At 41.8% G+C, this 26465-nt stretch overlaps 1 protein-coding gene across 1 annotated transcript in view; it reads right to left on the bottom strand.

Annotated features, from left to right (window-relative positions):
• The window catches only part of FLT1 (fms related receptor tyrosine kinase 1), a 108675-nt gene that overhangs the window by 42893 nt on the left and 39317 nt on the right, over window positions 1-26465 (bottom strand). The window contains 2 exon segments of the mRNA XM_036404076.2: window positions 5326-5434; window positions 14116-14230. Coding sequence (XP_036259969.1) covers window positions 5326-5434; window positions 14116-14230 — 224 coding nt within the window.

Raw genomic sequence — 26465 nt, 5'->3', positions numbered from 1 at the left:
CAGGATCCTGTTTGATATGTAAGAGTGTGTGGTGCCAGATTCTAATCTCAATTAAGAACATATTGACTGGAAGAGCTATTAAGATGAAACACCTCCATACATGGAATACATCATATTCAGCCTCAGCTGCCAAAATGCAGACATTTATTTGAATATATAGATGTTTTGTGTTCTGTATGTGGGCAAAAGTTTGCAGTCCATGGGGTGACACAGGCTTCTCCAGAGGGCGGTGCAAACCATCCCTTTAAGATGGGTTAAATGCCAGACATCCTGGTCCCTCATGCTTAATTATGAAGACATCCTACATGATCAGCTTAGGCTTAGGTACCTAATTGTAAGATTTAAGTTAGATGAACTGAATCCTATACTTGATTTTCTTAAAAAACATTAAATTCAAACACACTTAAAACCAATCAGATGGCCAACATTTTGAATGTGAGTAAGTACTTGGAAGAAAGAAGGTGCTGCATCTTACTCACAGTACATTTCAAATTGTTCTGATGTGTGTTGTGAAAGCCAGGGTATTGGTTAGAAATAGTGATAATTTTTGCTTTTGAAGATGCCAATACTCAGTAAAACTAAGAACAGCCAAGCAAAACTCTTAAGATGAAACTAAAGATCCCTGGGGACTGAGGCAAGTGAACTATTTTTAGCTTAAAAGGATAGCATGCCAACAGTATAACGCAGTTACAACTACTTTTATGTTGTCAGGTCTGGAGTTCTTCCTCAGTGTGCCTTCTGTGAAGACTATTTTCTGAATAAATCTAGGGACAACAGCAAAATGCACAGGGTTCCAAAAGAATCATTTGTTTAAAGGCTACGAGCCTCCTAATATATGACACCTATCTCAGCAATTGTTACAGGCTCAGGCTAGCTAAATAACGTGGCTGGGAATAATGTAAAAGGGTTTTATTTACTTTAGTGATTTGAAGCTTCCTGTGGAAATAGCTCCCAGGTTTCCTGATGGAAGATTTTGTTTATCTTTGCCAAGCACCATCAGGAATCTCAAAATAAAATGCGCTTAGTGACATTGGGAAACCAGGGAGATAAGGCAGAGCTGTTCCTGTTTCACCCTCTGTAATTGCAAACACACCCATGGGCCTGCTGTGTGCCAGCAAAACAGCCCAAAATGTAGGGAAAGGGGCAGGCTGGAGGAAAGGGTGCTAATACAATTAAATTTGGCATAAAGGTGTTGTTACAGAGACTGCTTCCATACCAGTGAGAAGGAGAGGTTTCAGAAATCACCTTTCTACATTGCCTTTATGTAAGTTTCACAGCTACTTTTGGGTATTGAACAATGATTTGCTTTTAGATCTAAGTCAGTGACAGTACACCAAAAGTGCTCTTTATCTGACAGAAGCCGCAGGAAGGCTACTCCAAAGCCCATGGTCTTTGTGTCATACATACACCCTGAGGCACAGTGTATAAAATCATGTACACCACTCTCAAACATCCTAGGAAAAGATAGGCAGGTTTCACTTTAAGCCCAGAAATAAAATTATATTTACAGTAACTAAAGAAAGTGCTTGTTCTTCCTAAGTTCTCTCTATTGGCAGTAATTTCCTTATGTTTACCGTTCCCTGAAGGAGTGGAACTTGTCAACTCCAAACTAGTGCTGCTGGGACACGTTCTGCCTTCCACCACCTTCCTAATGGTTTCTGTCCACAAAAAAAAGAGACCCTTCACAGCACTGCAGCACATGCATTTTCTCTTCCCAAGGACAAGGGCTGAGGGAGATTGCCTTCAAGGAAAGGGATCTCCCTGTTCAGAACAGTCTTTGTCTCCATCTGCTCTTTATAGTCATTTCTGGTGCGTCCCTTTTACAGAGGGCAGCAGCTCCTTTTCCTACAAGGAATCATCCCCTCCTGCTTAGACACTTCTCTTACTTTTAGACACTTTTGTGTGGCTCAGGCTGACTTCAAATGGCGCCAGAAGACTCAACAACATAAGATAAACTAGCCCTAAGCTGTCACACAAACCCTGAAGTATTGGTTTTGGACTCATCAGAAGGAAATACTTAGCAGTGTCCTGTTCACATCCATCAGCATGTGAGGCTCTCAGGTTTTTACTCCCTCAGTGCATTTTTCAGCACATTCTGGACATATTTGTTTCTTGATGTGAAACACAGCCACAGCAGTTTGGTCTCAGCCTGATGGAGGAGAATTACGGTGAGCACAATTGGATTTTTGTAGGGACCAAACAATAGTATTGTTTGCACTGCTTTCAGTCAATGCAAGTGAGTGCCAGAGGATGATCAGGACTTTCCATGTCACACAACTGTAGTGCTCAGCTCCAGGAGCTCATAGGACAAATGCATTTCAGCTCCACTACACTATAAGGAATGTTTGCCACCAGTCAAGATGTTAAGAAATTCCAAGACATAATAAAGCTGACACTCCTCTTTCTGAACACCAGCCAATATAAGATTCTTCAAAGGGAAGTCATAACATTTTGCATGTTCTCGTGCAAGCCTTAGTATCAAGAAGAAGGATTTCCTTCCATCCTTATTTAAGATCTGAGAATGCTAGGTCTAAATAGGAAAACTACATCCTTCATGTCACTGTGCTAAAATACTTGAAACCACCATCAAAACTTTTAAAGGGATATTTGAATATGGTGAATGAGGTCCATCAAAGTACAGCTTCATTTGGTTTCAGGATCTTCCATGTTATATTGTGAAAACTGAGGAATAAGAGTTAAAGAAGGCCAAATTCAGCCCCTTGCACATTGAAAGAGCAGCATTCTCAGTGAATGATTCTCAGTGACTTCTCAAAGTTTCATGTGAAGTGCCCACACAAAGATGAAACTATCATTGGCATGTTAATTTATGGAGAACTATGTGGTGTTCATCTTTCTGTTCAAACACACACAGTGTGAGGATAGGGATGAAAGCAAAACTAAGAGTGGGGACAAGAGTCATCTTCAAGGTGGCAAATATTCTTGTCACTTCCATTAATAGAACACAGAGACATTTTTCTTGTTTCTGTACTTTAGCAAACAGCCTGCCTGTATGTCACTTATCTGTTTATACTTCTCATGCTTCTTACCAATTTTCTATATTTATACATAAGTGGCACTTTCTAAATGTGAAAGTGTGTTATGACATGGAGCTTTAACAGCTGTAGGCACCCACAAACGAAGCCTGCCAGGTGAAACTGTATGAGAAGCACAACAGTGGATACCTAAAAAAGAAATGGCAAGTGCTTGCAGGGGTGCCCATCTGCTGGCATGATGGAGTCATGCTGCCTTCTGGTAGCTGAGGCCTGAAAGGTTGGTGAGACAGTGCCACAACTTGTCGAGAGCACTGACTACTGCTCATTGCTACTCTTCTGTGTGGGCAGGAGTGATACCGCAAGCTGGATAGAAGCCAGATGGAATCTGGGCAGATTCAAGGAAGACTACAAAATCCTGGAGGTGCCAGAGAAAGGTACTGGTGCCCAAGCTTCTTTTACCAGTTAGAGGAAAGGGCACTCTCCTGGAAGCACAAAACCAGTACATCTGGGTCAACAGATCTGCTCAGCTGGGGACCAGCTCTGTGGAAAGGGACCTGTGGTGGACAACAAGCTCAGCATGAATGAAAAGGGTGAAAAAAAGTCAACAGGCTGTGGTGAAAAAAAGTCAACAGGCTGCTGGGTTGTAATAGCAAGGGATCACCAGCAGAGATAAAAAGTCATTACACTCTACTCAGAACTTGTCAGGCCATATCCAAAATATTGGATTCAGTTTGGGTCCCTTCTGTACAAAACAGATGTGGAAAGTCTGGAAAGGGTCCAGAGAGGTGCCACAAAGATGATCAAAGGAGTGGAAAGTCTGCCATTTGAGGAGAGGCTGAGAGAACTGGGTTTGTTCAGCCTTGAGGAAAGGCTTAGGGGAGACTTTATCAACATGTTCCAGTATTTAAAGGGTGGCTACAAAGAAGATGGAGACTCCTATTTCGGGGCACAATGGAAAATATGAGGGGTAATGGGTACAAGTTACTCCTGGGGAGATTCTGATTTGATACAAGAAGAAATTTTTACTATGTGGACAATCAGTCATTGGAATAATCTCCCCAGGGAAGTGGTGGATTCCCCATCTTTGGACACTTTTAAGATCCATCTGGACAGGATGCTGTGCTTTTCCCAAGACAGGTCGGACCAGATGATCCTGAGGCCCCTTTCAACTTGGTATTCTATGATTCAGCTTGTCATTTTAAAAACACAGAGTTTGGGAGGGAGAACATTTTTTTGAAGTAGTCTTTCCTTTCTTTTTTTTTTTAATCAAATCTGGTGAGAGTGTGTCTATTCTCTTCTGATATCTCTCAGCATAGAAATAGAATGAGTTTCACTAAAACTACTCATTAGAATTATAAGCAAGAGAATGACAACATAAAAACCCCAGAGATTATGATTTGGGGATCAAAGCATCTAAATACTTTAGCCTTTTTGCTTTTTCTCATCTTTTTGAATGAATTACATTTCTTTAATGATCTACTCTGAAAATTGCCAACAGCCTAAGTTTATAAAACTACTGCTTTATAAACAAAACTAAACTTTTGACAGAAAACAAATCCTTTGTAATTGCATGTGCAGACTTTGTGTTGCTGAATAATGCAGTAGTTATTCCCAAAGCCACACTGTGGGCTTTTTTCAGAAATTCCTGAAGTAAAACATTAAGTCATTTGTTTGTGAAAACTCCAAACACATCTCATAATGCAAAAATAACAGAAAGCATACTCATGCATGAAGATAACACCAGAGGAATTCTCAGTGCCATGGCACAAATGGCATTCCAGGCTGTCTTTCTCAGAAAAGGAAACAAAACTCTGTAGTCTGTATCCTGACACTTTTTCACCCATGAGTTGCCATTGTCCCTGAGATCTGTGAGAGGTACCCCAGACATCTTTAGCAGCATGGTGCCTGCAGACACTGGCACTGCTCTAGGCTCTGTGTTGTGAGATATCCTGGTGGGCAACAGAATGAGGCTGTAGACACCTCAATGTCACATGTGAAACTGGCTTACTGGTGGGTGAAAGTACACTAAAATTTCATGCACGAAATTACTGCAGAGATGAACCAAAATGGGGTATTACTCATTGCTGTATTTGTAATTTCTGTCATGCTTGATGCTTGGTGCTTGAGGGAGGAATGAGTCATTCACCAATTTAGCGTCCCTAGAAATCCAGACCAGAAGCTATGAAACCTACCAGCATCACCCGAAAGCATGGTATGAGCTTACACATTACAGCAATTCTGAAACAGTGGCATATTAAAAAGCCACAACAACCTACAGTTATAACTCCAGGATCAGGAAACACGTTTGACTCTGTAGAGGAGTAGATCTTACCTGTTACAATAAAACTGACATTTCTTTCAGATTTTCCCACTTTGTTGGATGCCACACAGCTGTAGATTCCTGACGATTTGGCTTCAGCTACAACAAGAGTGCTAGCAGTCTGCAAAAGAAAGAAGAGGCTTAGTTCTCATTGGCTTAAGAACTCAGTTAAAGGTTTTCTTCTCTTTTTCCTAAGTCACCATTGACTGTCCCATGATCCACTCTTTCCATTCATTCAGTAATGGGCATGTCTGAGACTATTTAAAGAAGATGTTACCATACACAGTTTTGCAAAGGATAGAAGAATAACAGGAAACAAGCTCCTTGGGTGACCCTTATATCATCAAAGCCATCATGACCAAAAATCTTTGAACATGTCTTTCAGATTGACTTATCTCTCGCTGGTGATGTAATGGTAAGCTACAAGACATGAAGCACGACAGAATGTGTTTCACACAAGGAGATAAGCAGCCTGTAGGAGAGCCAGACTGCAAAGGGAATAGGTGAGACACGCCTCAGGCATTTGGATAACCCTGGGGGAAAAAAGTAGCTCAACTTGGCACTAAACTTGTTGGATTTCTTTCATTTTCCCACATACGTGTCAGGTGAGACAGAGCAGCGGCAAAAGAGATGTTTACTCATCTTCTTTTGTACTATTTTCCTCGACTTAATATTTCTACTATATGATAATATATCATTTTTTGTTATGTTATATTCTATTACCATCTTAAGAGGTCCAGCACACTAAATATTTTCTCAGAGTTATTTGACTTGAAAGATAAGACCTTGAAAGGCCAGGGGCCAAAAACACCTAATGTACTCTTAGAAACATAAAAACCACTGTAATAATAAGAGTTATACTTTTAGGGTGATGGGAAGCCATGGTCTAGTGGCTTGGGCACTAAGCATAAGAGGAAAGCTATGCAGAAACAAATGATGTGTCATTCTGTTATGGAGCTGAGACATGAGGCACGGACATGGACTTTATCAGTGTAACGTGCTTCCAGTTACTACTTGGTAGCTTAATTTTCTTTCTTTCTGTTGCCATTTTAGTTGTTCTGTAAAACATGGTTTGGCTGGAGTTACGGGCAGAGCTGGGACAGTGATGAACGGAAATTGTGGGACTTCAGAATTCCACTGCTTGGAATTGTTTGGTGTCTCTATAAATCCTAAAAATAAATTCTGTGCAATTAATACATTCTTTTAAGTCTGCCTGATTACTGGAGTTCAGAAACAAACACAAGAGGGTGAGGCAGTAATAAATAAGGACCAGTTATCTACATTTTTACATAAACACTGACTGAACATTTGCACTGCTTTTGTCTCCTCCTGGGAGAAGTATAGCTATCCCCAAACTCTTATGGAGCCCCTAAACGAAATAGATCTTCTGGTTTCCCAAAATCATTCTTCAGTACAGAGAGTCTATTACTTTTCCTGCACTCAAGCAAACACTGTTGAGGCAAATAATTTTGTTTTGACTTATTTGTTTTAGAAGACTTCACTCTGGTAAATTCACTACAAGTAATGCTAACAGCATCTCTACCCTGTGAAATTATCTCAGTGGCCAACTACCTGTCTGCTAACATACTACACAGTATTTCTAGCTACAATTTTTATAAACTACCTTTTTGGATCTTCTGTGAGATTAAAGAGCATCTGTAATACCAGATAGATAATTACAGCCCTTAGGGAAAAATCATCCTGTTTTGCTAAATTCAGTAGGCTGACCTCTACAAATTTCTAATTATAAAGGGTGTGCCTGGCCCTGTCAATATTTTGTCATTCTCTTTGAATTTCTTCCAGGCTCTAAACATAATTTTTTTAAGTGTGGACACAGAGTACAGCACCAGGATTCCTGCATCTGCTTTTTCAACACTAACTCGGACCAGAAAGAAGTCCCACAATGTTTACCACAGAAGGCTAATGTGGGTGGTTAAAAACTGCTTCTGCCATGCCAGACTTTACACCTAAAACCAGCCTTTTTCTGTTAGTTGGTGTTACCTCACAGCAGCTTTGCCCAGGAAGCAACTGTGACCTAACATGCACAGTGAAGGAGAATGAAGCTCTTGCTCTCTGACTCCAGGACACCTGTCTTTATTATACACAGAGGCAGAGCATTTCTGAGCCTGAAAAACACATGCTGACTATTCCTCCCACAACTACTCCGAAGGTTTGAAAAGTTTTTGGAAGTATCAGACTGCATTTTATCCTTCTATCATTAGGTATTACTTTTTAATGGAAAATTGTGCATACTACCTTGAGTTTTACTGCTTCAGCCCACTGTGATGTGATTATTACTTTTGTCACACTGAGGATGGTGCATAGAGTTATGCTAAATGAGTATGACTGCAGTGACTTACAGATAATGCCTTTTCTTGTGTATTAAATTGCCTGAAAGAACATTCATTGGCATTGAAACCCAGTGATTTAAATTGCCAGGTTTCCCCCAGCAGCATTTTGGTTTTGACCAACTTACACTGTCCCAAATACTTCTTTAGCATGGACTAAAGATCACTTCCAACAGGCAACTCCCATGCAAGCAATGGCTCTTTGGAAGGCAAGGGAATTAAATGCTGTGAACACAGGAGGCCTTAGTGCTAGAGAGCACACACTGGTATGTTTACTCTACTGAGGCAGAGAAAACCACAGTGTCTAGGAGGAAGCAAGACTGACTTTGCAACAGAACAGAATATTTAAGAGACAACATGTCTCTGTATAAATCTTTTAGCTTATAAATTAGTCACAAGGATAAGATAACATCTCTTTAAATAGTTTGTGAGCCCTCCAGTGGTGCAGTCTGTGTTTTTCATTGTGGATGCCAGCCAAAACCCACCAGAGAAGCAGTGTGTATAAAACTAAGCCTGGCATATTGTTTATGGAGAAACTATGGCTGTTTGAGATCAGTTTGTGCAGCATGGTCCCTCTGTACAGCTATTACTGCAAAAGAAGCAAAAGTTTTTGCTATCTTGTATCATCTGGCATCACAACAGGGAGTTTCAGTCACTGGATTTGCAGCTACGTTATATAGAGAAAGTCTAAATTGAGTTGGCATGATCAGACAGAGCAGGCAAATCCCTCCTGGCATGGTGGCATGGTGAATATCTTCAGCATCATCTCTCCACAACCTCCATTTACCACCAAAGTTTTGGCCTTTTATCCCCTTTTTTTTTTTACTCCCATCATCTCTGCTGAAGCACCATGTCACAGGCTCATCTCAAAGCCAGGGGCTTGGGAAGTGAGTCCCATACTGCTGCTGCTTTGCTGGGCAAATAAAAAAGGCATAAGGCAGAAATCCTAGGAGATGGAAGAGGAATTCTCAGATTTGTTTGTGGAGGAAAAGACTGTGGAGGCAAAGAGAATACAAAGCAGCTGACAAGATCATTGCTGTTGGAGCCACAGTGGGCTGGTCTTTCCCCTGGAGGGTCTGCTTGAATTTCTCTCTTCTCAAAGTAGCTGAGATAGAGGATTCCCAATGCTCCAGCTGATGGCAGAGAAGGAAAATAAGTTTTCAGAAAATATTTGGCAACCTGGCTCTTATGTGACTCCCAGAAGGCCTCTTAAGATGCTGGCATGAACTTGCTCTGTTCAGAGATTGCTGCCCTGACTTCTTGAAACAGCCCACGTATTTAAAAAGCAAAACACTGCCCTTTCAACATAGAGCAGGTTAGTGCAAGTCTGTCAGTTATTGCCGATTCCCTTCTAGTTATGCTTTTAAGAAGAACTATTGATTAAAAAAAAGAAAGGAAATAAATGAAAATATGCTCTCTTTATGCCCTTGGCATTATCTTTGTCTAAAGGAATATAATTTAGGAAGATCCATTCTAAACATTGGTAGGGCACTGCTGGATTGGTCTGCTTGTGCCAAAGACATACGATCTGCGTGCCTCACATGTTGGCAAGGAGCATCAGTGCAAAACATCTGGTCAACACGTTTCACCTTCAGGACCAGCATGGGAGAAACACCAAAATATCTTCAACAGGAGGACATGAGTGGATGGGACAGCACCCACTTTCCCCCTGGGGTCAGGCAGAAAAATCTCTATGAGTTGCTGCTGTCTATCAAGCAGAGCTGTGTTTTACCTCTGCATCCTGTGCTGTCCTGCAGCTCAGCAGCAGCAAGCCCCAAGCTCTGCTGGTTTTAATCTCATCAAGGGCTTGGCTTTGCTGGTACCTCCCAAAGATTCACTTGAAAGTGTTGACAGCAATTCTAGTAGCACTCGGGAAGGCTCCAGGAGAAGTTACAATGTGCTGAAGAGAGGAAAGTGGGGCTCCCACTGCTATCTTTAGCCTGGGTTCTGAGGAAGATCATACCGTCCTTATGTTCATCTGTCTGCCAGCCTTTCCATCTGTCTGCCAGTATCCTCTCCACCCCCACATGTTCAGTAATTTCTGAATCTATTGTCCAGTTTCATCCAAGACTTATTGACAACTCAAAGCTCATGAGATCTCACACATTTAATGAAAACCAGCTGTCTGGTGGAGGAGAAAGATCAAAATGCTGCTGTAGTGAGCTAAACAGCTTTCTCTTCCTCTTTGGGTTCCAGATGGCCAATCTGCACAGATGTACTGGCCAGACAGCTGGCATGTGTCAGGACTGAGAACAGACACAGCTCATGCTTCTCCCTCTCATCAGTAAGATGGGAACTCAGAAGAGAGGTAGATGTTTAGGGCTTGGCATAGAAGATGCAGGAGAGATGGAACCCTTTTATTTTGTGTGATTACACTTATCAGTCTTACCAATCCAGGAAGGATTGGCTTTTCTGACTATTTAGCACTCCACTTTGGAGGGTTACACTTCTTAATACTACCACCAGTCAGACTGACCCATCTTTGCAAGCCAAACCGGTGAGTCTAAATTTTGCCTTCCAGAATCATGATACAGGGCCATTACCTTCCTTTTTCCATGAAGTCAAGTGGCTTTGTCATTCACAAGTGTTGGATCCACTAAAAACCTGTGTCAGTTTAGTATTTGTGCAGTGGAAAACAAAGTTTTATATATATATATATATATATATATATACATAGACATAGACATATATATACTTTTACACACACACAGACACACACCTATATGCATGGTAAGCTCCAATTCCATGCATTACTACCCTTTACACACCATACCTGGAGGCATACCCTGTGACACAGACACAGCTTTTGTGGTACCTGCTATTGGTCCATGGTAGTCCCAACATATGCTAGCAGCAGAGGAATGAGGCAGTCAGGAACATTCTGTTCCACTTCAGGTTCTCAGTAGGTTAGTTCCCAAAAAACAAAGGGTTTTGTCTCACTCTCTCCAACTTTTCCTTGTACTCAATTGCCCTCATGTCTACTGTCTCCTTCCCTTGGATTTATAATCCTTTCTTCTTGGCCCACACTTTTTGCTTTCCCTCATCTCAACTTGCCTTCTTAGTGGTCTTCTGCACATGCTGCACACCCAGGACCCTTGCTGACTTCTACAGAACTCTGCCCCTTGTAGCCCTGTGGCAGGAGTACCAAGTGCCTTCAAAGCTGCTGATAAGCCAGTGTGAGCCTGCACACCCGGGACAGAGCACACTGAATACGTGCACCACTACCAGTTGTACTCAGGGGCACAACGAACACACCAGCTCTCTGTACCTTATTATTGCAGGTCATTCACTGACTGACACTCTAATGAACACTGACCGTGCAAAGGGTAGTAATCAGTGTTAGCCCTCAGTCAGACACAGCAGTCAGCTTTAAGGGGAGCACTGAGAAGTGATGGGTGCTAGTCAGCTGAGTAACAGCAGAGTGTCTGTGAGCTGTTTACATGACAGGCCTAAGAATAGCGCAACTTTGTAGGAAGTCACTGAAATGTCCAACAAAACGAGAATCAAAGCATTGGGTGGGGGAATCAAATCACTTCAAGAGGTGACTTATGATTAAGTATTATGGCTTAAGTTACGAAGTTCTTCCATTGTACCACTCAAGTTTCTCAACGTCTGCTTGGAGAGGCTTTAGCGGAAATGTTACTAAAACACTGTTGTCAGGGTTTCTCTGTCACCAAAGAATCACGTAGTGCAGGCTTCCTGCACTACTTTAACTGCACAGGCACAGGGCTTGAGGTTTTGCTAACTTTAAAATATACTTGTGGCTACCTTGATAACCACAGACAAACAAACAACCTACCACAGCAAAGAGCCAAACTAGAAGCACTTAGATGTTGCACATACAGGAAACATGTGGAACTGGCACAATGTCTTTAGGAAGGTGAAAACAGCTACCTTCATTGCTAAAGAAACCTGTTGATCATTCCTTGTTCATCTCTTCCCTTGCTTATAATAATCTCATCCTGTGACCACACGCATTTCTCCTTTCATGCTAACCCAAATGTGAAACTTTCTGAGTTTCTTCATTCATTTCCTACCTCTTTGTCCCCTGCATCTTTGTTGTTTCCATTGAGCTCTGAGATTGTTTTTACCACTCTTGCTGTGTTGGGATGTGGAAGTGGGGTAGACACACTGTTTATTTAGCAGGGCACCACCGCTGTGGAAGTGCCTCAGAGAGCTGTTCACAGCTGCTTGCAGGAACAGAACTGCTCACAGTAGCAGTCTGTCAGAGACAGACACTTGTGATGATGTGCTGCATTCAGTGAGCTCAGTGCTATTAGCACTCTGACAATATCCCTGCAGATGGGCAAGGGCTCTGTCTGAGCTGTCTCTTTGAGTTTGCTCAGGGGCGCCGAGGGTCAGTCTTGGGCTGCGAAGAGTGAAAAACCATAGACTCCCGTGGATTTAAAAGAACAATCCTGGATGCTCTAGAGCAGCTGTGTGTGCACTAATCGTGCAGCTCTCAGCTTGGCCAGGAGCCTGGGCTTAGAGAGCATTTTTTTACTTACAAAGCAGTCCAGCTGTGCTTGAAAAGCTACGGAAGAGCAGCAGAAATAGAGAAACTTTAGAAAAGCTGTGAAAAAGCTGAGTACAGAGATTGTTTCACTAACCTCCCCCTCCCCATAGGGACCAGGAGGAGTAAAGCAAAGCAAGGTAGACCTTTTTTAGTTCAACTAAAGAGCAAAAAGACAAAGAATACAAGGGAGGACCAATAAATTTCACTGCAAATCCTTCCGTGCAAGGACCATTTCTTGGTTAATTTCTGGGCACATTTTTAAAAAGGGCTGGTTGCCAAAGACTTGCAGTTCTACCGCAAGGACCCATTATTAGCATCTTCCTCCAGGGAGGAATTTATTTGCTGTTGACTGGAAGTTGCTTTGATATTTTAGCCACTCCTCTTCTGCTGTCTCCAAAATGCATGGTACACAAGAAGAATGAGATCTGATTATTAGACAGCTCCTTCTGCACCCTGTGAACAGGCAGGACTGCACCCATAGCACTGCTATACGACTGCTGGAAAAGAATTGATTCTTATCATCTTGATCGTCATTCCCCCTGTGGAATGGATCATCATTCCCCCCACAGGACTGTGTCTTCCTGTGCCTGAAATGGTTTCCCTTTCCTCCTTCAAATCCCTCCTTATGTTTCATTTTTCATGTGCTTTCCTATGATAGAGTACCCTAGGAAACTGTTTGCTCCCATCTTTGCCTTGATCTTTAGGCACGTAGAGCTGGACAGCTAAATAGAGCAAATGCCTCCCTGGGATCCAGCCTGTTCCCACGCGCTGGAATGCTGCCATGGACACCTGTGATACTTTCTAAATAATAAAACAGCCGGAGAAAATGCAGTCCCAGATCTGATTCTTGGCTGCATGTAAAACCCTATTTATTCTGGTGTGTGAAAGGGCCTTGACATGAGAATAACTACAGTTTATACCCATTTTCATATGCAGGAAACTGAAGGCAGCCATCATGGAAAAGAGACCTTTAACCCCAGTGCCCTTAGAATTACAAAAGGCATTTTGGTGTCATTAAAACTTGAAGGCCTAGAGTAAGATAGGCTTTAAAATTTATAATCTCTTTAGCTATTACAGCCACAAACAAAACTAGCCTGTAAAAACAGACTCTGTGACAGTGTTATGATGCCTGAGCTACTCGGTAGCACAGGCTGCCCAACCATACCAAATCAGTCTCATGTCTACCCCAGGGAAGTGCAGTTGCTCTAGGGTATCCTTGATTTGAGGCTTTAACTGATGGACAAGCCTCCTTAGCCCTTGGCAAGTAAATCTCATGGACTTTCTCTTCCACATTAGACACCAATGGACTACAGGCCCACACACCCTTCAGAATCACCTGCATGTCCCCATGACCCATAAAAGGATGCTTGGCTTGGCCTAACACCTAACTTCAGATGGCTAACACTGCTAGGATAAATCCCATCTTGCTGTCTCTGACTGAGACTTCTCTTAAACTTTGCTTCCATAATCTGGATTCTTTTGGCTTTTTAGAATTTATTCCAAAAAAGACATGGCCATCTAATCAACTAGGACCACATCTGTGAATAAGTTGGCTAATGAGTGTAAATAGTTTAATTCTCATAGGAGAAAAAACATGAAATTGTGCAATTTCACAAAATGAGGCAAAGATGGCCTGGAACCCTGCCCCGTGCTTCTGAGGTACCCCAAGATACTTCAGACCATGAATAAGAGAGCAGATATAGAGAATCCCACTGATACACTCTCTTGGCATGTCACTTACTTTTACATGACAGCCACCAGAAAAAAAATACTCAGCAGATAAATACCAAGTATGAAACTTATCTGCATGTATGCAGGTCCTCAAAACCAAACAATATAAAAATGCTGGCTTCTTCTCTGTTACCTTGATAGCATCTTACAGTGCCTTTTCCACACATGCTGTCACACAGAAAGGTTATCTGCTCCTAGGAATCATACCTTATTTTTGCCCTCTATTACAGCCGTTCTCTCAGTGATGCTCTGGATCCTGTTTCCTACGTGGCTGCCAGCTTTCAGGATGAAAGATCCTTCAGTATAAAAGCAAAATCCATGCCTAAAGACAAGAAAAGTTGAAATGTTATTGATTTGGTGGTAGAAATTGGATAGAAATTCAACACATAACACAAAACAATTGTTTTGAAAACAGTGATCAGTCAGGAAAACTGCAGGTGCTGTGACAACCAGGAAAGTATAATTGCTTTTCATTAAATCTTGAGGTTTGGAGCCTGATAATTGAATTCACTTCCACATCCACTCCTTGAATATTAGCTCTCTGGAGTAAATGTTCACATTTAAGCCACTACAAACTGTGAGGCCAGAATTTACAATCAGAGCCTAAGCTAGAGCTGTACAAGACCAACATCCCATTTCCAATGGTCCTGTTTTCAGACATGGCCAAAACATGAGTTCATACTATTTTTAGCGTTTAACTCAAGACAAATTATATTGGTTTCAAGATGCATTCCATAATGCATTGGATGCTCTTTTACTCTGTGCAGGTTGTTTCTGCTTTAACAAAAGATTATGCCAGTTTTAATTTCTGAATATTTCTTTAATTCAGTTTGCAAAACAGCAAGATATTAATACTGAGGCTCAATGATTACAAGACACACAGTAAAAACAAACATAATCCTGCAAATGAACAAAATGAAGTTAAACAGAATTATACCCAAATGAAAAAGGGATTTAAATGATAATTTAACTGGAAGAAAATCAAATACATCTTAATGAATGGAAGTCCTAGAGATAAAATGTTTTTGCCTTATGCAACAAATTGGCTTGTAATCAGAACATTCAGGTGTGGTCATGGTAGAGATAATTTGTTTCTTAGAGTCTGATTTGGTACACATGGATAAACACATTGGAATGCTTCTTAAGTGTTGCCTGATCCTGTTCTTCTTTGAGAATATCTAGCTCAGTTTTTCATCCAGAATTTAGTTTCTGTTTGTTCAGTTCCAGCATCACTGGCAGAGATTAACCCTTCAGCTTGATGAAGTTCTTTCAAATACACTATGTTCCTTGGATTTGAAAGATAATGGCTGTAATATCTGTAATCAAATAGTTCTGACTTGTATAACAGTTGTTTGGAGAAATGAACTTTAAAGCCGAGTGACTGAAAAACAGAATGTGATGCAATCTTGACCAAAGAATGAGGTTCATTTCCCTTCAGTCAAACTGTGCAGTTTGCTTTGCACAGTAAACTTTGTGTTGTTTAGAGTACCAATGGTACACCAGCTTTACATGCCTGTTTTTAATTGTGCAGCTTTACGTCAAACTGGCCAATGACTTAGCAGATATTACAGCTTAAAGAAATAATGACATGGAAACTAGCTTGGGCTGCCCAAATTTCACAATGTGCACTGAAAGGATCAGTGTGTTGAAAAGACAAAAAAAAAAAAAGCCAGGAGAAGGCAATGACAATTCATGCATGGAGAGAGGACAGGGAGCAAGAGCCTGGCAGGAAAGCCCTATCTACACAACCACATCTTTCAGACTCTGGTTTAAAAGCCAACTTCTAATTCATTATTTTTGACGCAAGGGTAAATGAAAGATAGGTGCATTAATAAGGGCACCTGTTGCACTCAGATGAGGAAAATTGGTTAAAATTATTCAGAAAGGTAGAGGCCATTTACTTTGCACATTTAAAGCTTTAAGAAGTCTTGTTCTGTAGCAAGAATAAAACACAGAAGGCATGATAATTTGGCTAAGCTGGTAACATTTTCATGCCATAGAAGTTATCAAAACTCAATTTGTGATGCCAGACACACAAACAGGCAGTATCAAAAGCACATTTGTGACTGGATGCAATCTGTACAGGAAAACAGAGACACCAAAATCCCACTTCATGCATATTAAAAGGTGCCTCCTAATTTTTTTTTTTCTTGTCCCCACAGAATGCGTTTATGTTTCTTTGTTACAGTGCTGAAATTTTGTACTCTTTACCATAGAAGTCCTTACACATATTTTGATAAAGGACACAAAGAAGGCATAATGCATATTCAGAAGCTGCTTGTGCATCTCTGAAAAGCATCTCCAATTTCCTTTCTTACAGCTCAGGAGCCTCCAGACTCAGTTGCTATTATTATACTCTTCCTCACAATTCCTTAAAAAGACTGTATATATTTAGTTTGCCATGTCTTAGGGAGGAGGACAGTGCTATGTCTTTGTTGATGCTTAGCACAATGAGATGCTGATTACTCATTAATACCAGAATGCAAACCACCATCATAACTACAATAACATCACAATAACAAGAAAAACACATGTAAAGTGCTAGATTAGCCCTGGAGGTGCATATGTGAACTCTACTGACGTCACATTCCATTCTATATCCAAACTGGCGATTACAACGTTAATGCAATTAGAGTAGAAAATCAAATACTCTTCATAGCTGTTGTCCATGGTTTTAATAAAAAAGGAGTCACAATCAAGCTGGGAATGCTGCATCCAACAGCACACAGCTGGAGGTGTGAGTACTGTTGTACACACAACTTCGGCTCCACTGACTGCTGGATCAGCAAATGTTTATGGATCAGTTGCAGCATGGCTGCCAGAGAGAGTCCAGGACAAGACTCAGACTCATCTCTTTGGATGCAGAACCAGATGCTTCCTCTCATCAGCTGCTAAATCCCTTCACTTTAACCTCAAATGCACTAAAATAGCTCAGGGACAGCACATGAGCTGTGTCCACTATCCTGAGCTGGCTACTCAGGTTAATACTCCGTCATCCCACCTCGTTCTGCTGCAAAGGGTGCCATGTGAAAGATGCTGCCTAAGCCAACAGCATCAGGTAGAGATGGGGAAGGGAAAAATGAGTCAAGAGTCCTGCCTCTTAACTTGACCTCAGCTTCTAACAACTGGCATTTTGTAACAGAAAGAGAAAGGGTTCTGCTGAACTTAGATGTAATCATGAAACCAAATGTTTGCGTTAAGCACAGATGCTTGGAAAGAAAGAGAGAAAAATGAAAACACAAAAATCCATGCTGGCTGGAACCAAAATAGGCAATCATCTTCCTGTTAACTTGATTGATGTTTCATAGAGTGTGTCCTCACATAACATCAGCTGCATGTTTTTCTGATTTCAAGGAAATTACCAATTTCTTCAAACTACCCACTCAGTAAAATAACAAGGGCATTGCATTTTTAGCAGGAACTGTCTGTGTTTGCAGGGAAATCCCACTGCATTTTAGGTATTTGAATCTTACTCCAGATATCTCTCCAGAGTACATGAATTCCTGAAATGTTTTGCTGTGGGATGAGCCTCGGTGCTTTGCATCTTCAGGAAATCTTACAGCAGGGTTACTGCTGGGTTAGTGAACGAGCACACAGCGTGCACAGGGATTGATAAGCAAGCTGATATCTGCCAGAACACTTCTATGCATTTCTTTCACCTGTGTCCCTGCAGACCCTTTCATGTTTCTCCTTTGTGGGTGCAACTCTGCCTGTGTAGAGATCCCATGTAAGAAACACTAACAGGGGTGTGTGTACAAACATACGTTTGCAGAAGTTACACAACTTCAAAGTGAGGTAATCAGACTCTGCTGCCTTGGTGGAGGGCTGGTAGAAGCAGAGCACTTGGGTTAATCACACCCCAAGTAGTTTTGCCCATATGCTTGATGCGTGCTGGCATGCACATTTGCAGGTGTGCACCCGCACAGGCACGCATTGGCCTTTGTGTCAAGAGCCTGAGAAAAAGGCTATCCTTTTGTAAAAACAGGAGCCACTAATTCTCTGTAAGGTTTTCAGAGAAGCCCAGCACTGGGGGAAAGAGGGGTGAGAGTGGCTCTGCCTGTGGCAGGGTGAGTTCTGCTGTCAGACCTGCTCATCACCCAGAGCTTCGGGAATTTACATGGATTTGGAGAGGCTGTGGGGTAGGTTATGCAACCAGAGGTAAGTCCAGTTTTATAAAGGGTCTGTGATGTGTGGAGTTGGCACCCGTGGGGGCCCTGGAGAAATGGCTGGGGGGAGGGGAGCCAGCCTGCTACTCGAGAATACATCAAGCCCTTGAGGAAGCAGAGTGTGCCATGTTTGAAGATGCAAAGATAATCACAGTGCTGGGAACCGTCTTGTGTAGCGGAGGAAGCCAAACAACAAGAGGAAAGCAGCATATGCTCGTGATTTCGCACAGGAAGCTAGCAGCACCTCCTGCCAAAGCGAGATAAGAAAACTCCCATGGCCTATTCTGGACAGGGCTGTGGTGATCAGCCTTCGCTCCACACTGTCCTCGCTCCGCTCCGCAGCCCGTTCCCTTTCCTAATGAGTTTCAGAGCCCTCACTTCTATTAGCATGCAGCATGCCAAGCACAATAGCATGGTGTATTTATAACTATCAACAGGGAAAAGTTTCCAGGGTAAGAGTGTACTTCATGTCATCTTGATGTATTTCACTGAAATCACACTACAAACCAGCTCCAAGCTGAAGTCCTGCAGATGAAACTATTGGTCTCAGATGAAAAGCTGCTCGGTGTTTATAGCAGAGCATGGGAGCTGAGGTAAAAAATTTGTCCAGTTACTCATAGGATGGTTTGACCTCATGTATGACAGTCAGTTCTGATTGAAAGCCCCAGGTCTAGCCCATCCAGACACATCTTCCCCGTGCCAAAGACAGTACTGCAGTTTTCAGTTCAAGCAGTGCAACAACAAATACCATTGAAAGAGCCTCAATCCACAGATCAGTTGGAAAAATACTCATCTTCTGTCTCCTTGTCTCCCCAGCTTCTCCCTCCCAAGCCCTCCTGTGTGATTCCAGAGGCCATTGCAATCGTTACCTTGTGTAACTTGAATTGCAGTTACTTGCAACAACATTCAACTCTGAAAGTAAGCATTCCTCTTGGCAAAGCCCCTGGCAGCCTCACTCACACTCTCATTCACTGGGGTAGATTTGTTGGGAGGGAGAGGAAACCATCCTGTCACCAACAGTGCCCATTTTTTAGAGTGATTATTGGCAGCCAACATACTTTTCTCAGCAGCTATCCTTTTTATAGGGCAGCAATTCCTAACAGCGTGAGGGCAATGTTACTACAAATTCAAGTTGGGCTGACTCATGTCTTTTAAGAGGCAATGGCAATGACACTAACATTAAGACAGGAACTCTGGAAATTCCTGGAATTGTAAAGAATACATAGGAATTGTTTTTTATTTGCAAGTTGCCAAAAAAAAATCTGAATGGCATGGGCCATGCCTGCTCTGCACCTCAGTGTCCAGTGCTGTGTGATTGATAGCACAGGGCTGGCGTAGCCACGTGTCCTTGGGAATATTGAGTCAATCTGGAGCAGGAAACAGAGAGGAAAAATAGTAGCAGGGAGCATGTACAGTTTGTAAAACGTGCTTTATGGGGGTGCGGGAAGGAGAACATGTGCTGGCCCCCTGCCAGCTTTGTCTATGCATGTGATTCTATGATTCTAAGAAGCTATGGTCCAGGTGCTCCTGCTCTAGGTCAAAACCAATCAGTTAGAGGTCAAAATACTGGCAAAACTGCAGCTGGGAGCTCATCCCAAGCACCTTCCCTAATATGCGCATTGGTGGGGCTAGGAGGAAAACTACAGGTGGTAGGAACAGGATATATTTTACATTGTTTATTGTTTATTTGTTTATTTATTTATTTAGTATCAGGTCCCTGATGTTCCAAAACCTCATTCTCCTGGGAGGTATCTTTGAAAAGAGTAGGGTAGATGGCATTTAGAGCTTTGTTGTGTACTTTCATGGCTCTATCAAAAAAGGAAGCATTTGATAGCTGCACATTGCCTTTCTTGCTATTACTGATATGCAGCCAGATAACTGGATGGTGTTTCCCTTTCATACTCATCCTTTCCAAACATTATGACTTGCCCTTAACTATTCCAGTTTGGTGCCTGGAAAGCTGATGGATCTGAGCTATCTCAAAAGAAGATGCAAGGCCAACAGCAATCTTACCTACCCCAACGTTCAGTGTTTCATCATCCCACACTCAGATTTCCACAGGAAAAAAAACACTTCTATAACTGCACACCTGAGCACCCTGCAACACCGGTTACTTGCAACAAAAAATGCAAATGACTGAGACTGAGGGTAATCAAAAAAACTCATTTTGCTTCCAACTTCTTTGCCATCACTTGAATGCTCTGGCCTCTAGGGAACATAACAGCATTTTTCAGGTGTCCACACATACTGAGGTTATCTGAAATTTTCTCACCTTGTCTTATCAGAAGATTATATTTTGCTTTTTGATCTTTAATTTTCTGCTTCACACTGCTTAGCATTCTTCATGGACACAGAACACCATCATATTTCAGCCAAACCTACCTTCCTTCCTTGTTTCTCTTCCCTCCTTTACTAAAGTGTTCACTCTCATCTCCCATGAAGCCACTGTGATTCAGCCTCCACTTTCTCTGTGCAAAAGCAAAAATCATGTCCTGCACAAAGAAGCAGGATGTTGACTGGAACTATAGAATTATCCCATGAGATTTCCATAAGCACCCAGAATTTCTTTCAGGGCAAAAAAGTGTTTGATTTTGAGAGTCTGAAGTACTGCAAGGAAGAGGATCTTGCAATTTAGTTGAACAGTCAGAATCCTAAAGAGAAAGTCCACAAAACCTCTACATACAATGTCCACTCTTGCACTTAGTTTCTTTTTATTTCCAATTTATGTTCCCTGTAAATAAAGTCCAAGATATTGTTCAGATCCTTCTAGTGTAAATTATTTTCCTTGCACAACTCACTTCTAATAGCTCACTCAACTTTAGACAAAACCTTAAGTCTATAATATTCCAAGGTCCACGTATCCACAACTCCTTACTTCTCAGAAAGCCAAAATTCCCCTTTTTTCCTTTTCTGTCCTATCTGGATCCTCTTGGTTCTAGAAAGGAGTAACTCTTCAGTAGCCTATTTACACAGTCCTCCATATGGCCCATCTTGCTGACAAGCTGGAAGCACAACTCTCACCCTTTCCATTTTCCAATGATTAGCAAAGGAGACAGACAAGCTGTTGACCCACTGAGGTTTTGTTTTTTCAAGATGATTTGTTTTCAACTTCTCTTCAAGTAGGGATCTGGGAGCAATTCTCCGCTGACTGGAGTGGAGGACTGAAGTCCAGGCAGAAAACAAGGAAAGGATGAGAAAGAATGGAGGGAAACATTTTTAAGGAGAGAGGGGAGTTGATTAGAGGGAAAACAGGAAGAAAAAATACTGACAGGCATGGATGTAAGACCAAGGATCCATCTACCCCATATCCTGTACCAACAATGACCATGTGCAGATGGTTGGGGATGAGTAAGAGCGGGACTAACTTCAGATATTTCCTTCTAATACTCCCCCAGTCACCAATTATTATCAGCTCAGGAACTTCCCACAATATAGACTGTTTCTACACTTCTCTTCCAAGACTGTAGAAAGTTTTCAAGCCCCTAAAATCTTCTGGCAAGGAGATTCACAGCTATGCTATCCACTACATGAGGAGCTAAATCCTTTTCCAGTTCCAAATTCTGCTCCTCCTGTCTTCATCTAATGGCCCCTACCTCTTGAATTGGAAAAGATATACACAACTGATCCTCAGACATGTATCTTTCACAAGTCTGTAACTCTCTATCCTGTAGCTCCCAAGTCACTTCTTTTTCAGTCTGCAAGAGTCTTGATCTCCCTCTTTGCTCATCCTTCACACATTCCTCTCATTCTCTGAAATTCCTTTGATCCTTTTTGATGCTATTCCTGGTGTACCTCCCAGTTTGGCTGCATCCTTTGAAATGAAAGGATCAGAAATGCTCATAGCATAAAAGACACAGATAATTTATGGATTTGTGGAGTTATCATGGTGTTCTATACTGTGGTCTTTGTTTCTTTCCTGGTAATTCCTAACACTTGATTTTCTTTTTGAGCTTCTCATAGTGGTGTTCACTTTCACAAACCCATCTATCACAGCACTCAGATCCCCCTTTGTAGTAGTAATGATCAGCCAACAGCTTTTTAACATGTATTTTACATACGAAAGCAAGATTTTTTTTTCCCCTATGTATATCATGCACATTTTATCTTCAGTGAATTTCACCTGCCACTTTTTCACTCAGACAGATACCCGGATTCATAGAGTTCTGCATTTCATTGTAATCAGCCCCTCATCCTTACAAATCTGAACAACTTGTCATCATCAGCAAACACTGTCACCTCCTTGCCACCTTTTCCAGGTTATTTCTGAACGTGTTGACAAGTACAGACCCCAGCACCGGCTCCTGAAAAACTTCACTGATCACCTCCCTACACTGCAAGAACTGGGTGTTCCCTCTTAACCTCTGTTTTCTATTTTTTAACTGAATATTTTTTTTTGAGCACGATCCTACCTCACATGCCTGTTCAAAGCCTTCTGCAAAGGCTTTTTGAAAGGCGTACACACAAAAGGAAAGAGGATGCTAACTAAAGTTTGTATATTTTTGTAAAAGGTGTACTCGATCCAGTAATAGCACTCCATTCATAATCACTCCTCAGCACACACAGAGCTTGACCTGGTGCCTTCCTTTGGCCAGGAGCCCCTGCTAGTGCAGGAGCAGGCTGCTGGCCACGGGCTGGGACTCCCCACTGGCTCGGAGGCTGCCAGCGTGCGGGGCCTCGCTCACGTCGTGCAGTCCCCACGAGCAGCCTGTCACACACTTTGCTTCCTATGGGCTGGGCCACACCGAGCAAAAGATCAAGCAGAAACATCCCACCATACGTGACCCTGAAGTGTTTTTCCTTAAGGCGGGCTGTCAGACTACACATAGTAAAGCCAAGAGACCACCCTGTGAAGGCAGCAAAAGTAAAAAAAAGAAACTGGGAAAAAATAAAAGACCAAGTGAAGAAAACCCCAACATAGGCAAGTGAGAATAAAAGCGTGGTACTAAGCAGAGTATCCCCAACCATCTGGATCCTGCTGTAGCTCTTATGTTTGAAGATTGATCAGTGACGAAATAAATAATACAATGCTTCTTGTTTTAATTGTTTAAAAATTTCATTTGAAGTGATCTGGAAACTAGCAACATTGAAACTTGAAAGCTTAAGGTTCTGATTCAACTAAGATCCATAATGAAGTAATTTATACTTGCAGAATAAATTCGTCAATGTGTAACCCTGTGGACAGACTGGGCAAACTGTACTCAGTATAAAGCATGTATTTGTCAAGCTTACGTAAACATATGGATGTGCCAGATCTGATTCAAATGGCATTTTGCAAACAAAATATTAAAAAATATTATAAATTCCATAATAGTGACTGAAAACAAGGACTTAGCTCTACTCAGAGGAAAGAATGTGTTCACAAGCAAGCATTGGCTTTTGGCTCCCAGTGAAAGTGCAGAATGAGATACTTGAGCATATTCCTTATTCAGGCTGAAGCAGATCAGATGCTGTTTCACTCCTTTTTTTCCTTTGGCTTCAAGTTCCCTGGAAGTCCATGCTGCTGCAATGTACACCTGTGACAGTTCCTCTGCATTTTTTTAAGGTTATGTAAAAAACCACAGGGCTTGACTCTTATTTACTCTAATCTATTTCCCCAACCCCACCAAAATAAGGGAATAGCCAGTAGGATTTTTGGTGTACCCATAAGTACCTTTACATTACTAGATTGCTGTAAGATGATTTTCTTGTAGCAGAGGGTGGAAGGCACAAAGGCCACCAGAGCCTCAGTCAGTGTGAAGGTAGAGCTGAGGCTTCAGCCACATGTCAAATTAAGCAAAGGCATTTTAGAACTACCTGTTTGTTAATGGCATCTGACCTACTTATACCAGCTCCAAAGACTCAGCCTTTCCCTTCCTGAAAATAGAAGGTGGCACAGGGAACAAAACAAGTCACTGTGGGCAAACTAATGGGCATCAATATTTGCAGACATCCAACAATTAAATTTGGGTGGTTCAGTACATTCCTAATTAAGTACAATTAACATTTGTTCTTTACTTGTTCATTTTACATACCTCACTGACGTCCCAAATCTGGTTTCCCCAGATCATCTATCCAAGCACATCCTAATGATTCTGCCTTTCAATCCCTTATTAATACCCTGACACAAACAATGCAGAAATGCAATCAGACTGCTATGCACACATGGCCTGCCTTCTCTTTCACTGAAGCTGCTGGGAGTCTGGCCATGCACTTTCAGCCTTTCTGTATCTCTGCAAAAGTTTCAAGGAGCACCTCAAGCTTTTTTCTTCCCAGATACTTCATGTATTCAGCCCTCCATCTCCAATCCCACCATCAGGTGGTTTTACCACCAAGTAGAGTTCACATCTTGACACTGTAGTCAGGAGAGCAGAGAATCATGTACCAGTTTCCCCATCTACTTTGCTTTTGTAAGCAGCTCCATAATACTGTTACATTTCTCTCAAGCAAACACACACACAGGAAAAAAAGAAAAAAAAAAACCCTAAAACCAAAAGCCAAAAAAACACAGATTGATGGGATGGCAGGGTTATAAAATAATAACGTAACATCCAGTCTGAGGCTAAACAAAACTGATCGCTCAAGAGGAGGGAGGCAGCAAGGTGATGGGAGAGTTAAAATACCCATGCTAGAATTTCAGTGTTGCAACTGTCTGCCGTTTCTGAAGGGCCAATCAGTCAAACCTTGGGCAGAGGTTGGAGATCTCTCTTGAACTGCCCACATAGAAATGTCCAGAGAGAGAAACTGGCCCCAAACAACACTGAACAGCTGCTGAGCTAGCCAGTGCTTCCAGTGAGCAATAGCAGTATCCCACATGCCTTTCTTGACAATTTCTGCCAGGTCAGTTTAAGATAAACAGAATCTACTGAAGAGATTCAGGTCAAGAACCATTAACATCAAGCATGTTCCTGGCATGCAGAGGCTTGTTCTGCAGCCTCAGAACTGATCTGTTTGTGTGGATCCCAACCTGCCTGGCTCTGGAGACCCTCAGCAAGCCCTGCTGCTGCCTGCCCCCACACACCTCTGCTGACAACCCAGCCTGAGGCAAATTCAGGATGGATAGGATGGCTCCAGAGGGGTAGAAAAGAGGCTAAGGAGGCTGCTGGGCACTTCAGGATAAGTGTCCCACAGGGCTGTGCACTTCTGTATCTCCTGAACACCTGGGGACTGCCCAGCCTGGGAATGTTCTACAGAGCAGCAGCATATGCTGCAGTAAGATAGCCCTGGAAAAGCATTTTCTCAGTCATTTAATACAGACCAATATTTTTTAAATTACTTTTAATTTTATTTTGCATTGTGTCTTCTACTGTCTTTTGGCTGGCATCTCTAAATTTAATAGCTCTACATAAGCTTAAAGAAACCCAGAATACTGCTTTTTTGCCCTACACAAATTTCCTTGACTCTTCTATGTTTCCTTGTTTGGGTGAACATCAGAAGAGAATCTTTCCACCTACATATCTAGTTAGCTAGCTAGCTAAAAAGGTTGATAAATGGCAAGAGTTAGATTAAGCAAAGTAATTGTAACAGAAAAGAAAGAACAGGGAATTTTTAATTATGTTGGTCTTTCCACATTTCAAAAATTCACATTTGTTGAGCAATGTTATCAGTTTTTTAATTGTTATTTACTACAAGGAAACTATGGAAATTATTTAAATTGGCCAGTCTCCAGTTACTGGCCTGAGTGAAGCAGAGAGAAGGGTTATGCAAATTGATTGCATCAATCAGAAAGCATTGAACTATACCTGCTTTTAAAAGCAATGGAATTCATTGAGGTATTTTTAGATTTTTGTAACTGAAATACTGCTTGGAAAATAAAGTGAAAGAAGTATCCACACAACCTAATAGCTGCTATTAAAGGAGGCCATAGGCAACAGTCCTTCAAAAATAAAAGCATCTAACTTAGGCAGTCAGTCCCCAGCTAGCAGAGACAGTGCTCAAGTGGTGTGAAGTTAAGCACACATATAAAGAAATATTGGAGCAAACAGATCTTGGAGACAACAGTGTCCTGCAAAGTCTTTGCAGCAACAGCATCTTTTTGTCAGAGTGCACACTCTGTCCTATGACATGGGACTTGGAAATTTCCTGACAATCTCTACTACCTCACACTGAAGGGTAACCTGTGGGGTTCATTGCCTAAAGTACCTGGTATATCTGTGTACAGAAACAAGCACTGCCTGACCACAAATAGAGCAACATTTTAGTATTGGAAACCTGACATTGGGCAGATAAATATAAAAAAGTGCTGTAATGGCAGAACAAGATATGTTTCTTATCTCCTGCACAAGGTACACACACATTAAATCTCTTGTTTAGGCAAACCTCCCATCACACAAAGAGGGAAGTATAATGAAACAGGTGGGATTAAAGGGTTTTCCAGTTCTTTAGGGAGAACACCTGAACAGATATCAGCCTGAG

The sequence above is a fragment of the Molothrus ater genome, chromosome 2 (genome assembly GCF_012460135.2).
Source record: "Molothrus ater isolate BHLD 08-10-18 breed brown headed cowbird chromosome 2, BPBGC_Mater_1.1, whole genome shotgun sequence".
NCBI classification, from domain to species: domain Eukaryota; kingdom Metazoa; phylum Chordata; class Aves; order Passeriformes; family Icteridae; genus Molothrus; species Molothrus ater.
Note: the sequence above shows the minus strand (reverse complement) of the source record. Positions and strands in the feature narration are given on the sequence as shown.